At 38.3% G+C, this 24904-nt stretch overlaps 2 protein-coding genes across 3 annotated transcripts; both read right to left on the bottom strand.

The window, feature by feature from the left end:
* Positions 1-187: 187 nt before the first annotated feature.
* On the bottom strand, positions 188-16475 carry LOC147052255 (protein spire homolog 1-like). Its single transcript, XM_085918449.1, has 17 exons — positions 16025-16475; positions 15228-15256; positions 12126-12362; positions 11907-12032; positions 8718-8789; positions 8290-8454; positions 7781-7867; positions 7402-7531; positions 4922-4972; positions 3757-3920; positions 3555-3651; positions 3297-3439; positions 2768-2905; positions 2481-2551; positions 2372-2399; positions 1850-2121; positions 188-1645 (listed from the first exon to the last, which is right to left on the bottom strand). Exons 1-17 carry the CDS (start codon positions 16362-16364, stop codon positions 1390-1392), a joined length of 2406 nt encoding a protein of 801 aa, XP_085774575.1. The 5' UTR covers positions 16365-16475; the 3' UTR covers positions 188-1389.
* Positions 16476-17423: 948 nt separating this feature from the next.
* LOC147052254 (V-type proton ATPase subunit C 1-A-like) lies at positions 17424-23076 on the bottom strand. 2 transcript variants are annotated; one of them, XM_085918140.1, is made up of 13 exons: positions 22913-23076; positions 22507-22659; positions 21645-21712; positions 20575-20660; positions 20337-20431; positions 20105-20196; positions 19573-19671; positions 19425-19493; positions 19173-19265; positions 18916-19009; positions 18654-18751; positions 18407-18533; positions 17424-18001 (listed from the first exon to the last, which is right to left on the bottom strand). In XM_085918140.1, exons 2-13 carry the CDS (start codon positions 22636-22638, stop codon positions 17903-17905), a joined length of 1152 nt encoding a protein of 383 aa, XP_085774266.1. In that variant the 5' UTR covers positions 22639-22659; positions 22913-23076; the 3' UTR covers positions 17424-17902. The 2 variants fall into 2 exon arrangements, with proteins under 2 accessions (XP_085774266.1, XP_085774265.1); XM_085918139.1 differs by having other exon boundaries at positions 22981-23076.
* Positions 23077-24904: the final 1828 nt, after the last annotated feature.

The raw sequence follows: 24904 nt of genomic DNA, 5'->3' as shown, positions 1-24904 counted from the left end.
AGGTAGGATACTATTGGGGCGGCGGACATCATTTTTGGGGCCCTTTGAAAACCAAATATCTTTTGAACTGATTATATTGGCACACAATATTTTGAAATTGATGAAAGAGAGGGGAAAAAAAGGATAGTATTGCATTCATTTATTTTTGATCACTTGTAGCACTCTGGTCAGGGAGCTCGAGCTTGATGGTAATACACTGACGATACAAGCAACACTGTTCATGCATGATGCCGTCAGAGTGTGATGCTTCCACTGAGGACTTCCCAAGTGAGCCAGCAAATCATCTGACAAGAACTTACACCAAATGGCTGTCAGTATACTAGCTTGATCGTAAAAGACATCTTTTAAGGCAGAAAATCCAAAAATAGAACCACACATCATTTATTTTCAGCCAACCAGTTTTTGGATGGCAAAGGAACATTATTGAAGGCATTACATCAAGATTTATTATATTTGTTACAATATAACCTATTGTCCCCACTCCGTAACTGAAACTAAGCATCTGTACAAAACAGGAATATCAGGCATTTTGCCTGACGTACAAGTTAAAAAAATAAAGCGAAATTAATGTAGATTATGTATTGCTAGTGCCCAGTAAGAGCAGCAAGTTAACACATTTGGAACTGTCTGATATAAAAATGCAGAGTAAGCAGATATTTGAAATAAATGATTGAAAGGCAAGTATGAAGTTATATTGGTGGTAATTGTGTCTATATGTGCACAAGAAGGATCATTTTAAAACTTGTCAAATGTAACCTGCTTGCTTGTGTTGTACCTACATCATTTTATTTGTGCTTTGTTGTTTCTCAGCTATAGAAATTAGTTTTCGAGGATGTATTTTGGTGTGTGGGTTTTTTCTTTTCAAATGTAGAACATACAGGGTCATCTTATGGCACGGTATCTGCACAAAAATATGTTTTAGGGAATGAATGAATGTAAAAAGCAACTTTGAATACAGTACTGAATCAGGTCAATATTCTTCTCGTGATACTTGGTGGAGAAGCCACCATCCCAAAAAAGTATAGTGTGGTATACATACAAATGAATGCAAAAGTAAATTGAAACTCATACAAAATGTCATCTTTCAATGTTAGACTCTCTCTTACTTGAAGTTGCCCAGAGTTTTTTCTTCTTGTGCTTATTCAAGTGTGAGCTGGGGTAGACCACCCGACTGAGAGGAGGACAGTGCGATTGTTGTCCTCATTCCTCATGGAGTGCAAATTAAAGGGTTATCCATAATATAATGAAAATGACTGCAGCTGTACAGTAGACAGCCATATGGAGAAGCTGTACACAATGACGAGGGCACAGCAAGAAAATCCCCACTGGCCACAGTTTTATTATTTATGACTGTAGTTGGAAACAGCCAGAGGGACAGATGGAGATAGTCTAGATCTCGCTGATGGTTCGCTCAGACGGCCGGTAGTCCTCCCTTCCTTTCGGCGAGGACATGTACAAGGACTGTGTCTTGCGTTTTAAGCGAGCTCTTTTGGTAGCAAGTGACAGGCTGTGTTTGCTGGAGGCAATGATGTCAGTAATGAACTTCTTGCAGTCAACACAAACCTCCATGGTGGCCCAGTCTTCAGTCAGCTCTGATGGAAGCTCAAGTGCTTCGTGAGACTTTAAAGAGCCGTGCTTGGATAGCCTGAATGCAAAATAAAACACTCTCTTATACTGTATCATGTGTCTATAAATTGTGAAATAATATTAATATAATACAAAGAAATGAAATCATCATACCAAAATAGTTGTATTAAAAATGGTTATCATTTGTGGTTACACGCTTTTTTAGCATGAACATACAAAACAAATGAATGAATAAAAAAATAAAAAAGTTCAAATGACTTACTTGGACATTGTCTTGTGGATGCTCGGCCGTCTGTGGCCGCTGGAGGACTTGCCAGATTTGGTTGCCCCAGAAGCTTTTCCAGCTCTTTTGGCTTCTGATTTGGATGGAGTAGCCGCTGATGCTCCATCCACAGCTGAAGTCAGCGGGTCTGCAGCCACAGCAAGTCCTTGTTCTTCAGAAGTCACGCCACTTATCCTCTCCTTGGGTTGAGTGTTAGTAGACCCGATGGAGTAGATAGGAAGACTGGAATAAGGTTTGGATGGCAATCTCATCTGTCAGAAAACAATTTACACATAGAGTTGTAATAATCCAAAGAAGATTATGTTCTTATTTCAAAGCAAAATTTACAGTAAGACTGTTTCTGAAAAAATGAAAGTTCAACATGCATTTTAGCACACTATTTACAGTTTGATTCTGACATTTTAAATTTCTGTTTCACATAATCCACTTTACTTTATTAATAATATCTAATTATTAAGATAATAAATAGACTAAAAATAAGAAGAATGTGTTGCATGTCACCTTCTTGCAACACTGTGAACACACAGGCCTGTAAAGAAAAGAAAAGCAATGAATGAATGAGAGATGTTCTTTTTTTTTATGTGAATCTATTAAGTGGGTGGTATTTTACTTTTTGCAAAACTGGCAGATGTAGGACCAGGTGAAAAAGGAAAATCTTTTGGTCCGGCAGCAGAAGCAAAGCTGCAATGAAAACAAAACAGTTATACTACAAATACAAAACTTTTTTTTTTACAAAACCTAATGCACTACTAATAATCAAAGAATATTCTTCGATAACTTTCCATCTGCTTCTATGATGTCATACAGTGCTAGTATAGCCAAGAAAACGGTTGCATTCTTATTATCGTATTATTGAAACATAAAAGCATCTGTTGAAAATAACATATCAAAGCGTACCTTTCCCCTCTTCATTGCAGTATAGACTTCTTTATACTGCTGAAATTTCTCCAGTTCTGCTTTTACCAACACCTGTCTGATGTGCATCACTTCCTCCACTGTCAGAGACAGGCACTCTACCGGGAAACAAAATTCTTCCTGCATACATGCACACACAGAAACTCAGCAATTAATGTCCCTGGCAACCTTTAGTGCTGTCAGGCAACACAAAACTCAACTAAAACACTCTTCTTAATTAGTGTCGCACAGCTTACAGCAGTCCAAACTCTACATAAAAATGTCCAAAGATTGCTCTCACTAAGTCTAAAGTCTAATCTTCTTTCCGTCACCACTTTGTCAGGTGCATTTGGACGCGATACCCTCGGTCAGCCTAGCACCGAGGTCTGCTAAATTCCCAAACTCTAACTTTCCCCCAGTAAGAAAGATTAGATGTCGAAGGCACGTGAGCCTGTCTATGAAAATAGGGGCCCTTTTTTTTTTTTCCAACCTCAGAGATTCAGAGTATTGACACTGTTAATAGTAGACTCACCAGAGACTTAGAATTGTGTTTCGAGGGCAGCTGAAATGGTCGCACATTGGTCGGCGTTTCCTTCTCGATCGAGTGTCTCCTCTGGGGTGTCTGGCGCCTCTCTGGTTGTGGTGTGGATGAAATGGGTAGGAACATTGGTGGAGCTGGCGTTCGCAATACAAACACATTTAACGACTTGAGTTTCATGAAAATATAATTTATACTATCAGCATGATACTGGATTATCATTGATGAGGTGAATATTAGTTCAGAACTCACTCTTTTTTCCCAGCGCTGACTCTGGAGATGTGTCATCCATTAGAGATGTTGCAACGCTTGAAGTGCTTGCTGCTGATCTGTGCCCAGAAAACTCCTCCTAAATAAAAAAAATAAAAAGAATACACAAGAACACATAAAACAACCTGCTCAGCGGACATCAGACGTTTTTGGGAATAAAAAAACAACACAATCCCTCACTGACATCAGAATCAGAGGTGTCGAGTTCAGCAAGGCTGGGAGCCTTCAAAAGCTTCTTCCTTTGAGGTACAGACTGAGACCCAGAGGGTTCTGCTTTGGGAGATGCCGGTTCAATAGTCAGAGACATAGTGCTGGAGGTCCTCCTGCCCATGCGTGGACTAAATTCATCTGCATAGAAGCCACACAAGAATGACTGTTATTAAAATAATCAGACAAATAGTAATGGATCTCAAAAGATTTTCTCTTAGGATTTCTTGCATTCAATGTCTTTGTGATTCCAAATCTTATCTGCTTGTCTTTTCATAATTTCATGACGAATGAGAGTAAGTCAAACAGTGCAAGAATTCTTAGAATAGAAAATAATATTTGGAGATCCTTTTGAAGCGAGAGAGGGGAGGAATGGCTAAATTAGGTTGGTCAGAGTGCGAAGGATTGGAGGAAGCTGGTGTTAAACACAAAGCAAAGAGGCATCTTTCATGAAATATTCAGACCTCGGGCTCTACACTTTTCCAAGAATATAAGACGAGATCAAATCTAAAAGCCGAAGAGTACTGATAAATAAATACTCATTTGCCTGTGCAAAACAGTGTACATATTGTAACTCAAAGTTAATATACATATTTGGATGGATGGATGGATGGATGGATGGATGGATGGATGGATGGATGGATGGATGGATGGATGGATGGATGGATGGATGGATGGATGGATGGATGGATGGATGGATGGATGGATGGATGGATGGATGGATGGATGGATGGATGGAGAAGCAGAGAAATAAATCACCTTTGAAATTGTTCTGAGTTAAGGTTTCATGGACTCTGAAACTGTTGCAAAAACTTTTTGCAAAGAGGATTGAGAAGAAAGGATGGAGTCAGTGTGAAAGCAGTGCGAAGGAGGAAATGAAAAGCCACAGCTGATATTTCTCCTGTTTGACGGGGGGGAAAGGCATCATCCTCATCTTCAAGAGATATTTTTACGCTGCAAGATTCCATCTTAAACTGAATATTGCGATACGTTGTGCACTTCACAGTGATTTGTCCAGTTTTCACAGAATATTTGATTCAATAACATATTAGTTGACAGCCAGGCAGGTGGACGGACAAGACCACTGGGTTAGGTTTAGAAAAAAAATAAAAAATCCTCAAGCAGCAGAGCTCATACTTTACCTCGTCCTGTACGGAACAAATCCTGTGGCATACTTCGAGTTTTCCCAAAACCTAAAAGGGAATACCTACTTCATTAGGAAAGCTACATAAACCTTCTCACTTATGTTACAAGTCTATTCTCAATTAAGAAATTCAAGAATTGAATAAATTGTTTTTCTGCATTAATTTACTCTGTAGCTTTACAATGCAGTGCCGTGCAGTGCATAGCGCTCGCCCTATTAGAAGCCATAGACTGCCACGACTTCCATTGAAACTCATCCTCACTTGGTGTGACATCCTGTTGCTATAAAAAAAACATTTTAATTCTCTAATTACTATCAAGTGGTGGTTTTAACAGCGGCCTGACTGATTGGCAAGCAGTCAAGGATGCACCCGGCCTGTCCCTTCCCAAAGACAGCTTCCAATGTGACTCTGAACAGAGTAAGTGGTAGAAAGTGGATAGATGGATGGTTTTGGCAGTGTAGCAAATGGACTCATGAAGATTGAGGTTTTAAAGTACCTCGTAACAAAGTCTGGTGGTGTCTCTGATCTCACTGGGATCAATTATGGTTTCAGTGTCATGTTTTTTTTCCAGCTGTTCTATCATGATAATGGTGGCAAGGTGACCATGGAAACAAGCCATTCTCCTTTACTTCGGAATAATTATTTTCTCTTTTTCTTGTTATTGGTTCAATTGGTCAAAGATCAGAAAGTGATGCTGTATCCATATGAAGCCATTGTCTTCTGCAAGACTATCCAGTAGGGGTGTTCATCTGTCTAATAAAACACGATTCAATATGTTTCTCAAGATATTGGTAAGACTCAAGGACGAAACATTGAGCTTCAATTCCATTTGGTACTACATTTGGTACTACAACTGGTGGAGCACACATACAGGGTAATCCCACAGCATGAATGATAATAAAGTTTATGTGGATGAGATGAGAGACACTGGCTTCAGTAAGAGCAACGTGGGCCTTAGCATTTCATTGGTTGTTGAAGTAATTACGCAGGTAATCCTTGGGAAAAACTGAATCATCATGTGATCAAACAGCTCATGCGTCATCCTGCATGTTGCTCCGCATGGTCACCAGTAAACACAAAATACCGTTTTGTACTACATACACCAGCAATGCCAATATCTTTACTAGTAATATCTAGTTTTTGGACTATTTGGGATAATGATTGAAAAATGTTTTGTTTTCTTTTTACTTTCATTTTGCACTCCTGCTTTGCTTCCACTGGAATTAGGTCCAATACCTCACATAACATTAAATAAAGATTCTGGTATGAAACAAAGTTATTATTGTACAGTATAATAATGCTATTAGAGGCTTAGTACGTAAGAACAATTCCTTGAAATTAATTGTTCATTTGAGTGCTACAATGCCTTTCTAATTAGTTTTCACAAAATATTTACATCTTTGCTTTTGACAATTAGGTTAATGAATATTTCTGTACTTGTTCAATTGCATTTTTTTTCTCGATATAACTGAGATTGACTCCTCCTGAACAGTGTCCCACATCAGCACATTGTACAACTACACATATCAGCCAACCTTCACCAACTACAAAAGCATGGAACATGAATGCAGTGCGTGAAAAAAAATAGTGTGTGTTTGTGTTTAGGTATGTGTGTGTGTGTGTGCATTATGATCATGAGGAGGCGGAGGAGGATGAGCAGCCATAGCGAGTGAGGAGAGGAGAATTAAATACAGTAAAAAGCCAAGGAGGCAGCAGGAGGGACGTTACCTGACGCATCAAAACTGAAAGACATGCTAAGTGGCCGAATTACTGCAACGAGAAATGCATGGCATGTGACAGTCACTTTGATTAGGAGGTTATTTGAGGCAGAGTGTTATTTTCAGTAGTGCAGGAGAAAACTTGGAATTTTGCAATTCAAACGCAATTAGCAGTAAAGACTGTATTGTAGCTCACTATCTTTCAAGCTATATTGTTAGGAGTGCAATAGCAGGTGATAGCAAATATGAAGGTTTCAGTTGCATTACCGAAGAGAAGAGCAGCGAAGGAAATCAACAACAGCATTGTTACATTTGAGACAAAACTCTTGATAAGTAGACAGAATGAATTTGGACTTTGTAAGTAATTAGAACAGTTAGTATGTGAAAGATCCACAAGTCACATTAAGGATAAGTTAGGTACTGTATGTGTAAGTGATGTTTGACATCCAAGACAAAAGTAGAACCTGATTAGGAAATGTTTCTGCCATCTATGAGGAGTGAGATTTGCAGAGTAACTTGCAATATGAAATTATTGTGATTTTTTTGCCAACAATAACAAATACTATACGTAGATACATTCAGAATGTTTACTGTATATGTACTGTAACTACCGAAAGGAAATTGTATGTTTAGTGTTTTTACTCAAAATGGAACTCGATCGAAAAAAAATAGTAAAACCAATAGTTGATACCAGTGTATTGATAGAGAATCAAAACAGATAATTGCAATATTGATATTTTGAGGTGTTAAAAGTCTTACCCATCCGTCCTCTGCGAACCATATCTGGAGTCACTGGTCGAAGTTTCCGCTCAGATTTAATTCCCTCGAGGATCCTCTCATGCAGGGTTGGAGGAGGCTGAGTTGGTGGCTTTAGTTTACGTGCAGACACCTTCCAAACAATGTCACGATTGACAGAAAACCAATTATATTGGAATGCTTAAGGGTGGACCACAAAAAGAATAGCACATAATTTCATGTACTTTTCAATATAACATGGAGCCTCATAGCTCCCCAGAATGTAAACTAGTGTGACGTGAGAGATCGTCAAGATTGGTGCTTCATTTTTCTGTACATTAGTATTTAGTGATTACAATTTCATAATTGTGATCAGCGGACGGAAGAATTTTGTTCTACTTACGGGGTTAAGGGGTGGTCTGGATCTAATGAACTCCAGTATGGCTTCATGAGCACTCTTCTTAATCCTGGGCGGAATATCTCCATTCACCTGAAAACACACACAAACGTAAAGATGAATCCAAATACTGAAATTCATTTTGAAAAGCAGTTGAAACAACAAACGTCACTGCAGTTCATTTGGTTAAGTGTGAATGTTATCATGCAAAACTTGATAGTGGTGGTCTCTCTCCACTTGTCTGTGAACTCAGACGCTGTTCAGTTTACTTTAGCTCAAGTGGAACCAGTAGCCAGAAAAGATTAGCTCAGGTGCCTGAACTGAAGTCACCAAGTATTTTGGATTAACAAATAAAACAGTTTTTACTTGTGAAGGCTTTTAAAATTTACTAAGTGGTATCATAGATTTCTACAAATGATAATAGTGCAATTATTCTGCTTTTGAGGTAAATAAATAGAACAACAAAAAAAAGCATTTAGCATTATATACAGTACATTTATGTCTTCCATACTAACCATGACTTTGCGCAGTTTGTAGCGTTTGGACCTGATATCATCCATGAGCATCTCGTAGGGAGTAAGCTGATACTCCGTGGGCAGTGGGTTGTATTGACGCTCTTGCACCTTTTTTAGCTTGACTCCTTCTCGAAGGTCTCTCATCACCTGAACCCAGAATCGAGCCTGACAGGAGGTAAAGGACATTGGAAGCATGGAGGCACACACAAAAATATAGCACAAGCTTTTGAAAGATCATTTGTTTGGTCATCTGGATAATGCTTCTGAGTAGTTAAATGTCATTGCTATAAATGAAATTATACGTAGATGATGATGATGGCAGGTCTTGGTTTGATTGGATTGTTTTTAATTATGACACTTTACCATCAAGAATTGAGTTTAAGCATGTTCAGTTGATCAATTGAGATCAATGATAATTTGTATGTTACCCAATCAGCATTTTCTAAGTCATCCAGGTCTCTTTTGGGATCTTCTGTTGACTCTTCCATCTTACGAAGATTCTGTTAGAGAAAAGAGAAGGCTGAGTTAGTGAATTCTAAATTTCGAATTCATTGAAGTTGTTCTCCACCTGGCTGACTGTTTCTAAGAACGATTATGTTTCGCAAGTCGTGGGGAGAGCAACGGATGTGCATTGAGTGTTCAATTTAAAATAAAAGCTGCCCTCTGATAACAGACCAATTTCAGCAAGCCAAGAAAAAGCGTGTGTTAAGTGTTATGTAATTCTTGATTCTTGAGGTATTTTTATAATGTGTAAACAAACACAACGACAACAACAACAACAACAACAAAAAATTATACATATCCCCTTTAATATTTCTTGTCCTCTGATTGACTGTTGATTAGTTGCCTTTGTGCAAATGTCCGCAAGAGACATACAAAGAGACAACAGACACTTCTTGGCATTAACGACTGGTAGTGGTTAGTGGAAAAAAGACAACTCCCCTGTACAATGTCACAACACCGCCATTCAGATGAGGCAATGCTGTGTGGGGGAGGGAGAATCACAGCTGATCTCCCTCATTCGCAGAAGCACAGATGTATGCATACTGTGTATTACCTAACAAGTAATTCAGATCCTCTCAAATGACATGTGAACAATGTGAACAAAATCACGCCAGCATCCACGTGTGGTGGGTCGCTATGGGAAACAGTGGATATAAAAGGTCTACACATCTGTGTTTGAATGCCAGCTTTTTGAGATGCACAAGATCAATTGTTTCCAAACCTTTTCCCTGTGCAATGTCGGCATATTCATATGAATGTTTTATACTGACGTATTGAGCAATGTACATTGTCCTAATCAAATAAATAAATGACTGAATGAATTTATAATAATGTCATGTAATGAACAAGGCCATTGGAATAAACAATGTAATTATTTACAGCTAAATAAAATAGAAGTACAAAAAAATGTATGATATAACAACTTAGTGACATTCATTTGTTCTGTTTTCTTTTTTTTCCCTCTCGCCATTAATAAGAATCCTCTCTTCCCTTCCTTTTTTTTTTTTTTAAATGTTATGTAACCGAACAAATTCCCTCTATTCATTCACATGTGCGTATTATGCATACTGAAAGGGCAGTTTTAGAAGCACAGAAGTGGACAAAACCCTGAGGTGGATACACATGCACGCATGCGCGCTCGCACCATCACTCATTCACTCACTCACTTGCTCACTCTGTACACAACAGGAAATGGCAATTTCAAACCATTGCTGCCCAAGAGGCAAAGTCTTCACGTGATGTTTATAGATGAATAAACAGTAGAAAAACATGGTGTTGTTGTCATGGTAACATGCTAACAGTGATCAAGGGGGTATTTAAAATACATTCCGTTGTCAACCTCACTTTTGTTGCCCACAGTTCAAATTTCCAGTTTTATCACGTCGAATAAATTCCAACAACAGATAAGTAGCATTTGTAGAATAATCTGAAATGACTTGTGATTGAATAAAATGGTGACAGAAATAATGTCACTGTAGATGGCAATAATCTATCAGTGTGTGAAAAAGTAAAAGTCAATAGCTTATGAAAAAAAAAGTAATTTTTTTCATCTATCAAAAGTTATACAGTCCTAACTTACATAAAATACTAAATGTTTATTTTTCTTTTTTTTTGTGGCGTGACATCAGAGACCACCAAAGCGATTCGTAATGCTGCCTGTCTGCACATTGGTTTTGGAAAGTCAGTGTGAGTCTGCACTTTTGTCTGAGTGTCAGCACGTCAGATACTGTCATCTATGTAGGACATGTTACCCTCATTGTCTTCATTGTGGCCCATTTCAGCCTGTCAGCTGGATGGCACGTCTTATCAGCACCACACTTCACTGCTACCTCAGACTATTGGGAATCACAATTTGGTACACTACTTTTTATCGCTAGTCATTTGTATTTACAATCGTTTATGGCCACACCACAATCATTTGGACATTTGTTACAGTCAATCAAATATATTTAGAAATGTCTCAACACTTTACCCCATTCATTAAAAAAAAGTTATTAATAGAAGACAATCCAATTCAACAAAGATCTACAGATTATAGCACCATTATTTGAACAGACAGCAATGAAGAAAACATCGCTCCTTGATGCTGCAGAGAGCCTTAATTGGGTCAAATTTAGTAAAAGTATTCACTTTATTGTATTATCATATTAAAACTAATTTGAAAATCAAAGAAATCAAAGCAAGAAGCTTCTTGTTTTACTGTACCGGATGCAGTGTACAGGAGGGGCTTGTTCCAAACCAAGTCAACAAACAGCAATTAGTCAATTAGATAAAAATGTATGACGAAGAGTATGCGATGTCATAGCATGACTCATAAAGCATGTGCCATAATGAGCCCATTTATTTATTTATCCACAGGCATTACCACAGATGCCTTTAAGAATCAGCTGATGCTCTTGTCCTCATTTCTGTGAGGCCCTGTCATTTGCATGCCTATTTTATGCTACCCTTTCTTCCATGCCGTGGCTTTTTAATGAAACAGAATAGATAGAACAAAATACAATATATTACCCTCATCTAGATACTTCATTAGGTTCATCCACACAATCTGAGACGTTCCAATAATACATAACGTATCATTTAACTATCTCTTAAACGACCATAACTGTAGTTTGACATTTGTAAACCTTTTGTTTGACAGTCATCGGTGTGACAATCCGTCCATTTTCTGTTCAAGGAAGCGATCCAAGCTGACTGAGCGAAAGGTAGACTGCACCCGAGATCAACATCACATGATGTCGAAACAAAAAAGAAATAAAATTCACATCGACACCTTGACGCACTGAATGAGAATCGACTCCATGCTGACTGAGCAACTACATGTCCTCAGGTGCTGTAGGCATATACGGCAGCAATTACGCATGTGGAGTTTGTGAAAATAGAGCCCTTAGTTATGAAGCCTCCACCATGTGCACTAGTGGCTTCATAATGCTTCCGTTGTCCCAAGCACCCACGAGGCATGTACTGAAAGCCGACTACACTAAATCTCCTGCCTCACTAAGTCTTTCAGAGAAAAAAGTAAAGGTCAGTGATAATCTGGAAAGGTTGATGTGAACGGGCGGGACTTCGCCACGCCCATAAATATGATGGGGATAATAAAAATGACGACTCACCTCTTTGGCACTCTTGATCTTGTCCAAGAAAGTCCGTAGTTCCCTCGTCTCTGTGTACAAAGCTCGACATACTGCTTGATAGTGACTAGGGGCGTCCGACTGACTAGGTAGATGATCCGTACACAGCTATATGAAAGAAGAAGAAAAAAAAAAGTGGTATTCTTGAAGTTTTCACACTTCAAATATAATAAGGATAGCAAGCAAATCTACGTACAGTACCTTGAGGATACCTCTATAGCCATGAACACTAGAAATATTGTCAGGGGCATCATCTGCCTCATCTTCTTCCTCAGTCGCCTCGTAACCTTCATCAGGGCAGACGTCCCTTTCGGCTTCTGCTATGTTGGTCATCATGTCAATGAGCTGCTCCAGTGGAGGACTGAGCTCCCTCTCTTCATTCTCTTTCAGCCCGTAGTCCAGAGCCTTGTAGATCATGATGCCCAGAGACTCTATTACCTGCACATGTGCATAGAACACCACATTTTATTAGAATCCTAACAGTATTTCTGTGTCCAGTGACCTTTACACTTTGTTCTGGTTAAACTGCTTTCTCAAACGTCTCACTCCATTTTGTTCAAACTGGACTATTTTCCAGCTGCACGATTGTCAAAGGACTGCTATCCTCAATGCTAAAATTAGTCACTTAAATTCTTTATTTTGGTATAATCTCAAACCTTTGAGTATATTTTCATGAAAATAACCCCGCCTCCGCCAAAACAATAGAAAAATAAAAATTTCACTTTCTACTTAGTCACATCACATGCACGTGGTCCAAAGGTCACTTGACTGGTATTAACTCTGAACTTCTAGATTTCATTACAAAGACCTGCATACTGTATGTGTACTATAACAAAAATATATTCGGAATATTTTCATAATTCCTTATAACTTGGTTTTATTTACCCCTGAAATATTTGTTTATTCATTATTGGCAATAGAGACACTTTTGATCTCAATTAATATTTCATGCTCAAAACTATGAAAATCTCATTGAAAAAGACTCAATTAATGTTATATTGCAAGGGTATAAAAAGCATGGGGAGAGTACACAATGCTAAATGCACTTCTGCTGTTTATAGGAAAAATAATCTTAGCTAGAGTCTTTCATTGTCATTTTTATCCATTTGCTTGAAAAACTTTGTTGCTCTCTATTTGGACTGACTATTTGCAGTGTAAAAACCTAAATGTGGAACTAGCCAAAAATGCTTGACAAAGCCAGCAACCCCAAGACCTCGACAAAAGACGAAAGTGAGAAATCACGCAGGGAATTAATCTGCTTCTCTGAACACTGAGAAAAGAAAGAGAACTGGTATAAACAAGTGGTCAGAATCAGTGGGACTGAGTGGGCCCGAGTAAGGTGGGATGGAAGTTACAAACCACATGCTCACTATCTATAGCATGGTTTAACATTCACTGTTCCACAATATCACTATTTGGAGCAATCATTGGTTTTGCAGTGTATTGTTAGGTTGATGCCCACACGTCCACAAGGAAAGCCAATTTGGACTTTTCAGAGATTTATTGAAAGCCAGGAGAACAGTATAACACATATTGTAATTTCTCGGGCATAATTTTTATTCCTTTGGACCACTTTTTTTTTTTAAATGCACCTGAAATCAATTTGTATTCGAATAAAAATATTGAAGTCATACTGTATTTAAGATAAATAACTTCCAACTCGGAGTGTAATTTTAAGGGTGCTTACAGATTGACGACTAGTCAATCAAGCATACTACGCTCAACTTGAAAATCTCCCTGAGTGTTTGCTAGGCTTCCAAGTAGCTAAGCGGAATGATGGAGTAAAGGAAAGATAGATGGAAAAAATAGATAACTTGGTTAAGTATGAAGATATGCAACCAAAGGAAATTTGCAGCTGTTGCTGCGGCCATTATCACAAGCAAGGGTCACACCAAATTGATTTAAATTACAGCATTTTTGTCACTAAGTAGAAGTCAACTGAAAAGGCTGAATTACAGGCTGTTTGACAGGGAGCAATTATTTTGGCTTCTGTCCTGCAAAAGGCTCCACAGCCTCATCTCAACTGTTCATTTTGGTAGTGGTTTTAATTTAAAACAACTCATGACGAAATAGACAAATGTATTAATTTAGTCATCATTTCAAAGCACATTATCTTACTTTCACAGGAATCATATTAACCGATATTTGTACATTTTATTTTATTTTCCTTTGTTGGTGGTGACCAAAGAAATTCAATCACAGTGGCAGTGTAACTTTATGAATAGACAGTAATCAAGAAAAAAATGTTATAATTTGTACAGCAAAACCTCCGCAGTCACATGACATGACATGACGTTCTACTACAGATGTCCGCTTGATGAACTCGACAATTGTTTATTTCCTTCTTTTCTCCAGGTACTTGAGTGCCCTTCCACATCCCCAAAATATTACAATTATTTGAAATTCAAAATAATCCCCAACATATGCATATATAAGTTCTTTTTTCCAATCTTATTTTAGATGAAAACAAAATATGCAATTGGTCTAGAAAGTCTCCTTTTCATCTAATCTGAGACTAATTTGGCAAACTGGCTCGTGAACAAATGTAGAAATGAAATAAAATTTGTGGAATTGCCTTGAAGACAAGATAAAAAACATCATCTGACATTCACTACGTGAAGTGTTCACATTCTTTGAGACCATGTGCACACAATGTGCTGTTTTTCCAATTTGGAGTTGTTGTGTATATGATTATAGATACAAATTAGAGTAACTTAAAAGTCACTCAGTGCCATTAAAAGGATTGTAAAAAAACATTAAGATTTAAATTTAAAGTTTTGTCTTGAAATACACATAATCATTTATTGATACAGTTGTACAGGCACTACAAAAAGACTGAATTGCAAACATTTGTGGTGCAAACATGGGCACCAATTCGATTGATTCTCCTTTGACTTGATTGGAGAAAATTCGATTTGAGTCTGCATTTGTATCTGGTTTTGCATTCAAATGTGTGCCACCCCTGCCATAAAAATCATTTGCATAATTTCTGTGTCATTAATGCTCACAAAATGACAGACACATTGAAATTAAACAACACCTCTTGAGCATGTAGAAAGTGAGAAAAAAGAAGACTGAATTACCCACAAATCAAAACATCAGGGAATGTTTTGCAAATGCATTCATTTTGTTCATGGCTAAAAGTAGTTGGAAAGTGAAATCTATGTTTTGTGTCACATTTTAGTTAGCGTTTTGCTTTTATTGAGAGTTCTGCCTATAGCTATGATGTTTTCAAATAATTCAGACAACAGCAAGTCATGTTCATGTCCAGTAACTAAAAAATAAAACAGGTGAGCCACTCACCTCTATCTGCGTGCTTGGATTGTATTTACCTGTAGAATAAAAAGAAAATCTGTCACATGTCAAGTACCAAATAACTGAATAGAAAAACATGTGTTTGTGTCTGCACTTTGTGTGACATTTTTGTTTGGTAATATGTCATAAGATCTTTATGTAAATCTTTTTTTTTCCTGTAAAATATGTACCTTGGCTTAATAAAGTTGGGGAAACTCTGCCTTAAAAATACCAGTAATAAAACTGGTTATTATGTAGTCCTAGTATAGGTGTTTCTTTACTCCTTATTGCTTCAGGACACATTGTCATAAAACAATTATTGATCAGTAGGGCCTTCGTTCCTAGATCTCCAGCCTAATCACATGCTTTTTCCATGTAAAGCCTCTGCTGCAATGAGCATTGTGATCTGATATGAAGCGTCAGAAGAAGCTGAAAAACAAAACCTGCTGATTCTTAACACATGATATGTGTGCACTTTGCATGCAAAGGAAAATGTGGGGGAAAAAACTGATTGTGAAAATTCAAAGAACACTTAGTATTACTGTAGTCATTTAAAAAAAAAAAGACCACCACCAGATGGGAGGAGAGAGAATGCGCCTTTGTTTGTCATTGGTCATTCTCATTTAAGCATGACACTTTAGTTAATTGCATGCTTAGACATTAACAGACAAGTTACATCCGTGCAATTTTCTTTTTCACGTATGATAAGGCTAAATTGTAATATTTACGGGCAATAAACTATATGCCCATCACAGCTATGGTATTGAGCCGAGCTGCACGCCACTCCGTTGAGACCAAATATTTACCTTCACAGCTTTGTTTTTGCAATCTCACCGATCCATCTTTTGCGATCTGAACGTCTCCCGGTCCTGATATTCTTACAGTGGCCCCCGCCAACGTCAACTCGGCTGCATCGGAGCATCTCCTCCGCTGTTCCTTCATCAGCGACATACAGCATTGGTAACACACGGCCCAAGCCTGCTCCTCGTTGATGGGTTGGCTGTAAAGCCCGAGGATCTCCTCCAAAGACAGATCATCCGACCGCGGGTCCTCCATGGAAGTCATTGCGACGTGATGCTGATATTCATCGAGCTTAGTCGCAGCATCCGTCAGTCCTCCATCCAGACCGCCCCCATGCTCGGCCATCCTTTCATTCTCTCAGCGCTGGATGGAGGAGAACCGGTGGCGAGAGCAGGCCCGGCCCGATAGGCGATGCTAACCAGGAGGAGGCATTGATGCTCACTCACATCCTCCTTGGCAGCAGTCTGGAAGCGCTCAATAACTGGTTCCTCTATTTCCCCGTTCAAGGCTCTGAAGCAGTCACGAGACACTGTGCAACCTCTTTTGGCTCAATGTGCATGTGTGTTACTTAAATCACTGCCTGGAAAGCTCAGTCTCTTATCACGTGACGTCTCCCCCTCTTGCAGCCTTGCTTTATTGTTTTTCTCTGTCGGGAATCATCAAAACTGTCCAGCATTCATATTGCTTCCCAACCTTTGTTGAACCACAATAACATCATAACAAAAATTCACCAAAGGAAAATTCTCACAAAAAAGAAAATATCCTGAAATAATCATGATCTTATTCTGTGTGAAATCTTGGACACAAATTTAAGATAATATTAAGGAATAATAATGCACTTAATCTGTGTAAAATCTATTCTGGTTATACAAATTTTTATGGCAACAGGTGAATGCACAGGTTAACTGTACCTTCTGCCATCTAGTGGAAGAGCGTTAAATTATTTTGCTTATGACTAGTTGATGTCATGGACAGGTGAACAAAGACACATTTCAGCCGTTTCCGAGTTACGAGTGAGATGGAGCCGATCCCATCGATGGGTTCATAAAACAAACAAAACAAAAAATAAATGAAGACAACTTACAAACTCCAAAAATTCTTCAAATATAGGTGATAGGCATTCATTGTATGCTCTCTTTGGTGTAGACGTGGGGGAAATGCAGAAAAGAGAATGCACGAAAAATCAGAACCCAGAAGTCAATCTGGCCCGAATTAGGCCTGGTTTGCAGTGAATGAAAGTTTAGCACCGCTGACTCGAGACAAGATGGGTTTGAATGTGTGTGATCTTGGATTTCTTTTTGTGCTGAGTTTAATTACTTGTTTGATTGAATGATTTGTGTTGAAACAGCCTGATGTGCAAACAGTTAACACAAGCCTAACAGAAGACAATGTCAGAAACAAATATTTGCATTATTTTTTTATTGGACTGAATGTTTGCATTTTCACATTTTGTGAACAGTGGTCATCAATGAATTTCATCAGTAATGTTCAGATATATTCCTCTTTAGTTTTATATACAAGACCACACTCTTGTTTTCGACACGCACAATCACACACAAATCTAATTTATGTAAAGACAATGAAGCAAACATCCATACAGAAGAAATTATTATCAATACTCACAAGCACGTGTGGAATAGAAATGTAACCTAATGAGTACCCACCAATTCACAAGGTGCAGCTTCAAAACAAATGTAAACAAGTCTTTAAAAGTCTTTTTTTAAAAGGAATACAAGCTTGTCTGTGTGTATTTTACCCATAAGGCATGCAGCACTCACATTTAAGTGTTCAGACATGGGAGCAAGTGAGATTTGTTCCATTATGAAGAAAAAAAAAAAAAAAAAATCATCAATCGTCAGCTTGTAGACCGAATGGTGCGAGTCTTACACTTTGAACTCCAGAATGTTGCAGTCAATCTTGTAATAGACGTAGGGATAATATTCTTGCTGGCTCAAATTCAAACCTGGAATATCCATTGCTGACTGGGGAGGAGGGAAGAGACAGTCAATTGCAAGCATAAAATGCAGTGGAGAATCCTGGAAGAATCGTTCCAGGATCCCACTGTAGGGGGATGTTTCGATGGGAGGGGTAATGTAGTTTGGATTTGAAATGTGTGTCAAACTTTGTACATCCAACAACCCAATCCAGGCCTCAGGGACAATTTTATAAAAAAGGCAATTTGTCAAGTCAGAGGCTGGAAGTAGTCGATGTAATTTTTGGGTGGCTCTTCCAATGCAAAAATCTTAGCAGCAATTGTCTATGTCCGATCGCAAATCTGAATTATACAAACAATACTGAGTCACTGAAGATCCTCCTAACCTTTCCTGTTTAGTTTTTAGTATCAGCATTACATGTATGTGAATGTAAAAACTGTAAGATGTACTTACATCCATGATTGCTGCTGCACTGCTGTCCAGATGTTTGTATAGATCATTGAGCACCTCTCTTAGCTTCTTTGTCGTCTTCTTGTTTGGCTGAAGTAGCATGGCCTGGAAATTTACTGGAAGACCATATCTGAAGGGACATCACATTTCCAACAGTTATGCTATGACAGCACACTACAACGACTACACTGGAAAGTGATTGAATAATGGAATAAGATGCAAATGCTAGCAAGTAGTCCAATTTTAGTACCTTAGAACAGATTCCACAAAGACCCTCAATGCTTTGATGTGGATCCAAGCAATGAAGGCTTCACTGAAGTTCACTTTCAGCCATCGAACGAGTGGTCCCTGCAGCATACAAGTACAATTCAGGTACAGAAAGGCTATATGTTATTAAATCTAATTCTATGTTTTGGATTCCAATCGAGGAAGGAAACCCAAAATTTTGATGATAAACATTCCTACTATTGCCACGTGGCTTACTTAGCTCATAATAATCTCTCGGAACTTACAAATTGCTTCTTTTTATCTGTAGATAGCCGCGTCATCTCCTCTTTATCCGCCTTCATCTCCTCTTCATTGTACTGAAAGTCTCTCACTGAGAACCTGCATGCAGGATGTTGAGGTTGCATGAATGTACCGGAGTTAGATTTTTTTTTCTTTAGCTGAGTTCTTTGAAAAAAATGATTCACTGACATTTACATTTTCCTTGGCCTAGTTCTCCAAATACATTTATCATGACTTTTGTCAAAAGGGATGAACACCTTACTTGTTCTCTCTGGCTTTGTGTTTGAAGTCATCAATGGCTTTCCGAAACAGAGTCACGCTGAACAATCCACTTTCATTGTCCTCAAATAAAATACTGGAAGATGGCACATAATTATCAAGCAATAAAGAAAATAATAGCAAATGTACATTTCAAATTTTAATAGTACACTTCAAAGAAGCAAAAACACCAAATGGAATGAAATACACACTCAACAAGGGCATGTCTTGTAAAATTATGATTGATATTGCTCACTTTGACGATCGAGGCACCACCATCTCAGCAAGTGTTTCATAGTTTTTCTGCCAGTCAGCATAAGATGCTCTGAAAATGTAACCACGCAGGTCATCCTTTGCTATATTTTATAGGTCTTGTTTGTGCCTGAACGAAGATTGATACTCACTTTGGAACAACAGCAACCAAGGTGATAAGGTACTCAGAGTCAAGAACAAAGTCTTCCTTCTTGACAATGTCAGCCAGGCTCCTTGTAAGCAGGCTCCCTCTAACGGCGGATAACAGTATTACAAACACAGCTTTCACCCAGTGAGGGAGATCAGTGCTGACAAAGCATTTCAGAGTTGTGCTGACTTTTAAAACAGCACGGACTTGGCCGCACAAAGTCATTGATTCTTGGCGCTTGACCTATGAATAAGCATTAATGAAGTGGAAAATTCTGAGAGTATGTATTTTAGTATGTTAAGGACTGTGGTATGAAAGCTACAGTGTACGCCATCAGGTTTGTCTGGGGTCTTTTAAGAAAAACAGTTTTGCTCAATTTTCAGCCAAGTATAATAGTCCAAAGGATTTTAATAATTCCTGGCACTAGATATGGCGGCACTGCTGCCACCAGCAGAAAATAATCTCCTCTGCTGGTTGGGACATTTGCAACTAAACAGAAAATATCCCGAAAACTATTTCTGAGAAAGCTCACTAACGCATTTTTCCTTTCAAGGTTCTGTAGGTTTCCTTTCAGGTTGTTATAAGCGGATGCTCGGGTCTTCAAATCGTTGTCAATCTGGGTAACTTGCTGTAAAATAAGAATCACAAAGAAATAACAGAGCCTATTTTAGAACACCTAACTTCAAAAGGCATTGTTATAGATGAGTCCCCCCTTGAATTGACCAAAATACTTTACATACTTATTACATTTCAATGTAAGTCTCCTACCTTTGAGATAATTTCGGAAATGTTTTTAAGTGATTGCTTGATAGGGTACTTGGCCATGTCCCATTGAAATCGTGTGATGTAGGTAACAAGATCAACTGTGTGGAAAGAAATGTTTCAAAAGAAAGAAAGAAAGAAAAAGACTTGTTATTCATGAATGACATAACACATTATTCACACTGTCAGTATGATTTACAATCACTTTTATTTTTGCTACTAGAACTGAATCATGTCAATTTACCTCCATTAGCCAGTAAATTCTCCTGCACTTTGTCTCGACTATCTTCCAACACATCTGCCATGTACTGGGCCACCTTCTTCACGACACTGTGAACAGTTGTGAGTCACCCGTCAAAATTTTGCACAATTTTACAAAAAAAAAAGTTTCGCACAATCCCGCTGAGAAAAAGGAATGACAAGATTGTCTACAACATGGGAGCCAATCAGAGTTCAAAATTATTTGAAGAGGAAAAAAATTCTAATGAAATTAATTTAATACATTTAAAGTTTACTTTTGGATTTCATGTCAATATTGTCCAATGGTGACGATAACTCATGACTATCACTTGATGAAAGGGTGCACATGGAAAATCACAGTTTTCCAGGTTTTTTATATAAACAGTTTGTTCATGCACTTAAAAACAAAAAGGGTGAAAAAAGAAAAAAAAAACAATAAATAAACATCTAACGTGTAACAGAAAAACTGGAGCATATGGGGGAAAAATAAATTGTATCACCGTCTTCAGTGCATGAAAATTGATCCGAAAAGTATTACGTCATTCTTTTTTCTTTTAAATGCAGACCATTGTGATAATAGCAGCCAAGCATTCATTTTCCATATACAAATGAGGAACCTTAATGAGGAACTGGACAAAAGGTAGCCCATATCAAACTGAGCTGTTAGTTTGGCCTGACACATTTTTGGCAACATCTGCAGAGGAAGCACAGTTTGGCTAAAACTGTATACTCTGAATGGGGAATTTTGACATCAAAATTTCCAAAGGACTACAGCAGACGCTCAAACATACTTGCAAAACATAAGCCACTGGCTATGAATACGACTAATGAAAGAACTGTTGGTGTGACACCAAACTGCAAATTGCCAAGTTTGGACAGCAGGTCTTCTTGCTAGCCTCAGCACCATGTGAAATTCCTCATTGTTACAAGACAAGAGAAGGGAAGGGAATAAACCAATACTATCAGGGAGCTGTAATATGAGATCTTCCATGCACCGCAATGCATGTTCATTAACATTGATACTCCATCTAAATATGCATTTGGAAACAAACCCAAACTGCAAATTTAACTTACCTTTCAACAAAGGAATCAAACTTGGCCAATTCATCAGACAGCCCAACTAAGACATCAAGCGTCCCAACCTAGTTATGGACACACAAGCAAAGAACAAAACATGCACCATTAATTATTTGTTCATTTGGTTCATTTTGTGGTAAAAATGAGACAGGCTGTGTTTAAACAGTGGCTTCTAGGGTCCAGTCAGCCTACAGTGACAACTAGGGGGCCATGTGTACTTAGGATGGCGCCTCGTTGTCCAGAGCCACTCATGCATTACTAAAAGTTCCAGGAGGGCATTGCAGGGCTGTGTGGTATCAAGGTCAATGGGGTTACGTTCCTTAAGCACAGACAGAACCAAACCAGATGAGCTGAGCTGCTCTGGATGAAAGCTTCACCAAATCAACACTTCAACATGCAAACACAAGATCCGATCAAAAGCTGCTTTCCCTACACAGAGGCGGCTTACTCTTGACAGTGGATCCATTAGGTGAGTGCGTCTTATGTTTTTCTTTTCTTTTTTAAATGAATGTTTTATAAAGAGGGAAACATGAAGTCATTGTGATCCAATTTAAAAAAAAAAAAAAAAAAGGTGTGGTAAATTCAGTGACTGGACATAAAAAGTAGAGTACTAAAATCCAAGGCAAGAGCTGAATCAAGATTTCTGCAACAACAAAGACTGCAACGCTCAGTTTCGTTAATATTTGTGCTTTTGCTATGTTTCATGAGACACAACTCTTCATGTGGCACTCACTGTGCATGTAAATAATTTCGTGACCCTAGAAGTAACTACCGAGTCCTTATATCCGTTATGATTGTAAATCATTCAATCAGAAGCAAATGATATAAGTTCCGGTGAAGCCTGTAGGTCCACACTAACCTTCAGGTCAGGGATGCTGAACTTGTGGTTGGTGGAAAGGTTATTGTTGCGTGTGGTGGCCGTCATCATTTTGTCCCATGTTTGCTGACAGGTCTTTTCTCCCGGAGCAGAGATTAACCAAAACTCAGTCATTATGCTGGCAGCCAGAGAAATCTGAGAGAAGACATTTAGCCATTTAATTCCAGTTTTGTCAAACCGCATTTTTGATCAATCACAAATTCAGTTCTTGCGGACTGCAATAAAATGTGCATATATTGTTTAACGAAAAAAATAACAAAACAAGACTAAAAGATTATGATAGAGCAAATTCAACAGGGACTAGCCACCGCTAGACATTAGCTTCCTATGAGAAACGGTAATCTCCATAGCATGACTAGTACAGGTTGACAGTTAACGCTATACTCACCCCTATATTTAAATGCGCCTGTTATGACAGCTCTAACCTGTTGAATCGTCTTAAAGAATCGTACTAACTCTCATTGTTGCTTGCCATTGAACCACTGTTGACAGCAGCATCAGGGTCAGCTGACCACTGGGAAGCGGAAGTTCTCGCCAACATTCAAAGATAAAACTCAGTAGCGCCAATAGTTGATTGTTTGGGGTTACTGCAGAAGATAAAGTGCAACATTTCAACAGATCATCCATGTATTTCCTATTTGTATGCTTCATGTGAAGCATCTTAAAATTCAAACAATGTAAATTCACTCATATTATTATATTAAATCCCTGTGATGGATATATTTGAGAGATTCAAAGTCAACAACTTCTTGCAACTTATCCTTTTTATTGTACAAACCCTTTCCAGCCTGACGTTTGTCTGATTTGACGTAGTAGTTAAAAAGAAAAAAAAAAAGGGAGGTTAGACAAGAATTCTAAAATTGCGAGATTTTTTTTCTCCCACCAAATTAGATATGCACTAAATTCCTTGTACTACAAGAAACAATGAGGCCTCCACCCCAGACTTCAGGGCCAGTCAACATTCCAAGTGCATTATGGATGTATCCAAAAAGTTGCCAGAAGCTTTTGGATGCCGAGTCAGCAGCATTTGAGTTTTTAAAGATTCTAAATGTAGAAAAGTGACCTCAGGTTTCCTGACTTTGGGTGTCTCCAGTACAGATTCCAAGGATAACGCCCCCAAAGGGACATGTTTATAGTTCAGTGGGTCTGGGGTTCATTGTTTGGGACACAATGCTTGGTCTGCCTGGAGCCAACCCTCCACATCAAACAGCAGGGTGAGTTTGCCCCTGGTTGGCTTCGTTCCAGACTGCTGGGACGTTATCAGGACTCAGACAATCTAAAAAGCTGTCGCAGAAATGCAGACTTGCAGGTGTCACAGTCTGACAATAGACAACTTCTCACTTAACCTCAACAATATTTTTTATTAATTATTTTGTGTTCTTAGGAAAAATAGTTCCATCTCTAGTGTGCATGTAGCAAATACTTCAGTTTAGACTCAAATGTAGTGTGGCATGGCTTAGTGGTAGAGTGGTTGTCTTCTAAACCAAAGGTTAGAGCTCCGATCCTTTAGCAAGATACTATAATCCAAGTTTTGCCTGATCATCAGTCGGCAAAGGAGGTAACACTGTTCAGTGCGATTTACATATGCGCTATACAATACAGGTGAAAGCCCATTTACCACAAATGTAGTAAAATGTGTTTTGATTTTTATCATGCACATCCTTTTGATAGTTTCAGATGTGTACATCCACTTAAAACTTACTTAAAAGTTACTAACTGTGCACATTCAGTGAAATACATGAAATGCATGAAACACTCCATGTTCCCAAAACACTATGATAGAAAATGGCTGTTCCTGGCAGTAAAATAAAGTTTTTATAGAAACATAACATTTGCTCGTAGATAAACTGTAAATGTTATGAAGTATACAAATTGTCAAGTCGTTATTATCTTCACACTGGGGAAATAAGGGCGAGACATTTTGTTGAGCAGTCAGTCATGGTATATCGCTTCCCCATTTTGATACAATTGTTTCAAAATGGCATGTATGGGAACAGCCCACAGATAAGCTAGTCCTTTTAAATGACATGATGTGGAAAAAAAAAAAAGAACTGCTACAGACAAGACAGCAGACAAGTGGTTGGCTTGTGTGGAGTTTGCATATTCTCCCCATTGGTTTTACTTGTGTATCTGGCGTTGCATTAACATTCATAACAAATAATTCCCAATTTTGAATCAAAGTTCTTTGATGAACATTCCTTTGGAATATCTGTCATGCACACCTAGTGAGTATCTTTACACAGCCCTGCTTAATATTCAGACGAGTCAGAGAAAATGTTTGTATTCCTTTTACTTAGCAACACCTCGGAGTGACTTCAGTTATGTAAGACCACACAGTATGATAGATTTAGCTTGTTAGTCACGTCCATACTATGAATTA

Source organism: Syngnathus leptorhynchus, chromosome 8 (assembly GCF_054491065.1).
Source record: "Syngnathus leptorhynchus isolate UIUO chromosome 8, UIUO_Slep, whole genome shotgun sequence".
In the NCBI taxonomy this organism is placed as follows: domain Eukaryota; kingdom Metazoa; phylum Chordata; class Actinopteri; order Syngnathiformes; family Syngnathidae; genus Syngnathus; species Syngnathus leptorhynchus.
Note: the sequence above shows the minus strand (reverse complement) of the source record. Positions and strands in the feature narration are given on the sequence as shown.

Coding starts and splice junctions, on each gene's coding strand:
- LOC147052255 (XM_085918449.1), bottom strand. CDS start 16,364: ATGGCCGAGCATGGGGGCGGTCTGGATGGAGGACTGACGGATGCTGCG. Junction 8,790..11,906: donor AGATCAAGAGTGCCAAAGAG/GTGAGTCGTCAT, acceptor TTTCTCTAACAG/AATCTTCGTAAGATGGAAGA. Junction 4,973..7,401: donor GGTTCGCAGAGGACGGATGG/GTAAGACTTTTA, acceptor ATTCCCTTTTAG/GTTTTGGGAAAACTCGAAGT.
- LOC147052254 (XM_085918139.1), bottom strand. CDS start 23,022: ATGCTGCTGTCAACAGTGGTTCAATGGCAAGCAACAATGAGA. Junction 21,713..22,506: donor TCAGCATCCCTGACCTGAAG/GTTAGTGTGGAC, acceptor GTCCATAACTAG/GTTGGGACGCTTGATGTCTT. Junction 20,197..20,336: donor TTTCCGAAATTATCTCAAAG/GTAGGAGACTTA, acceptor CTTATTTTACAG/CAAGTTACCCAGATTGACAA.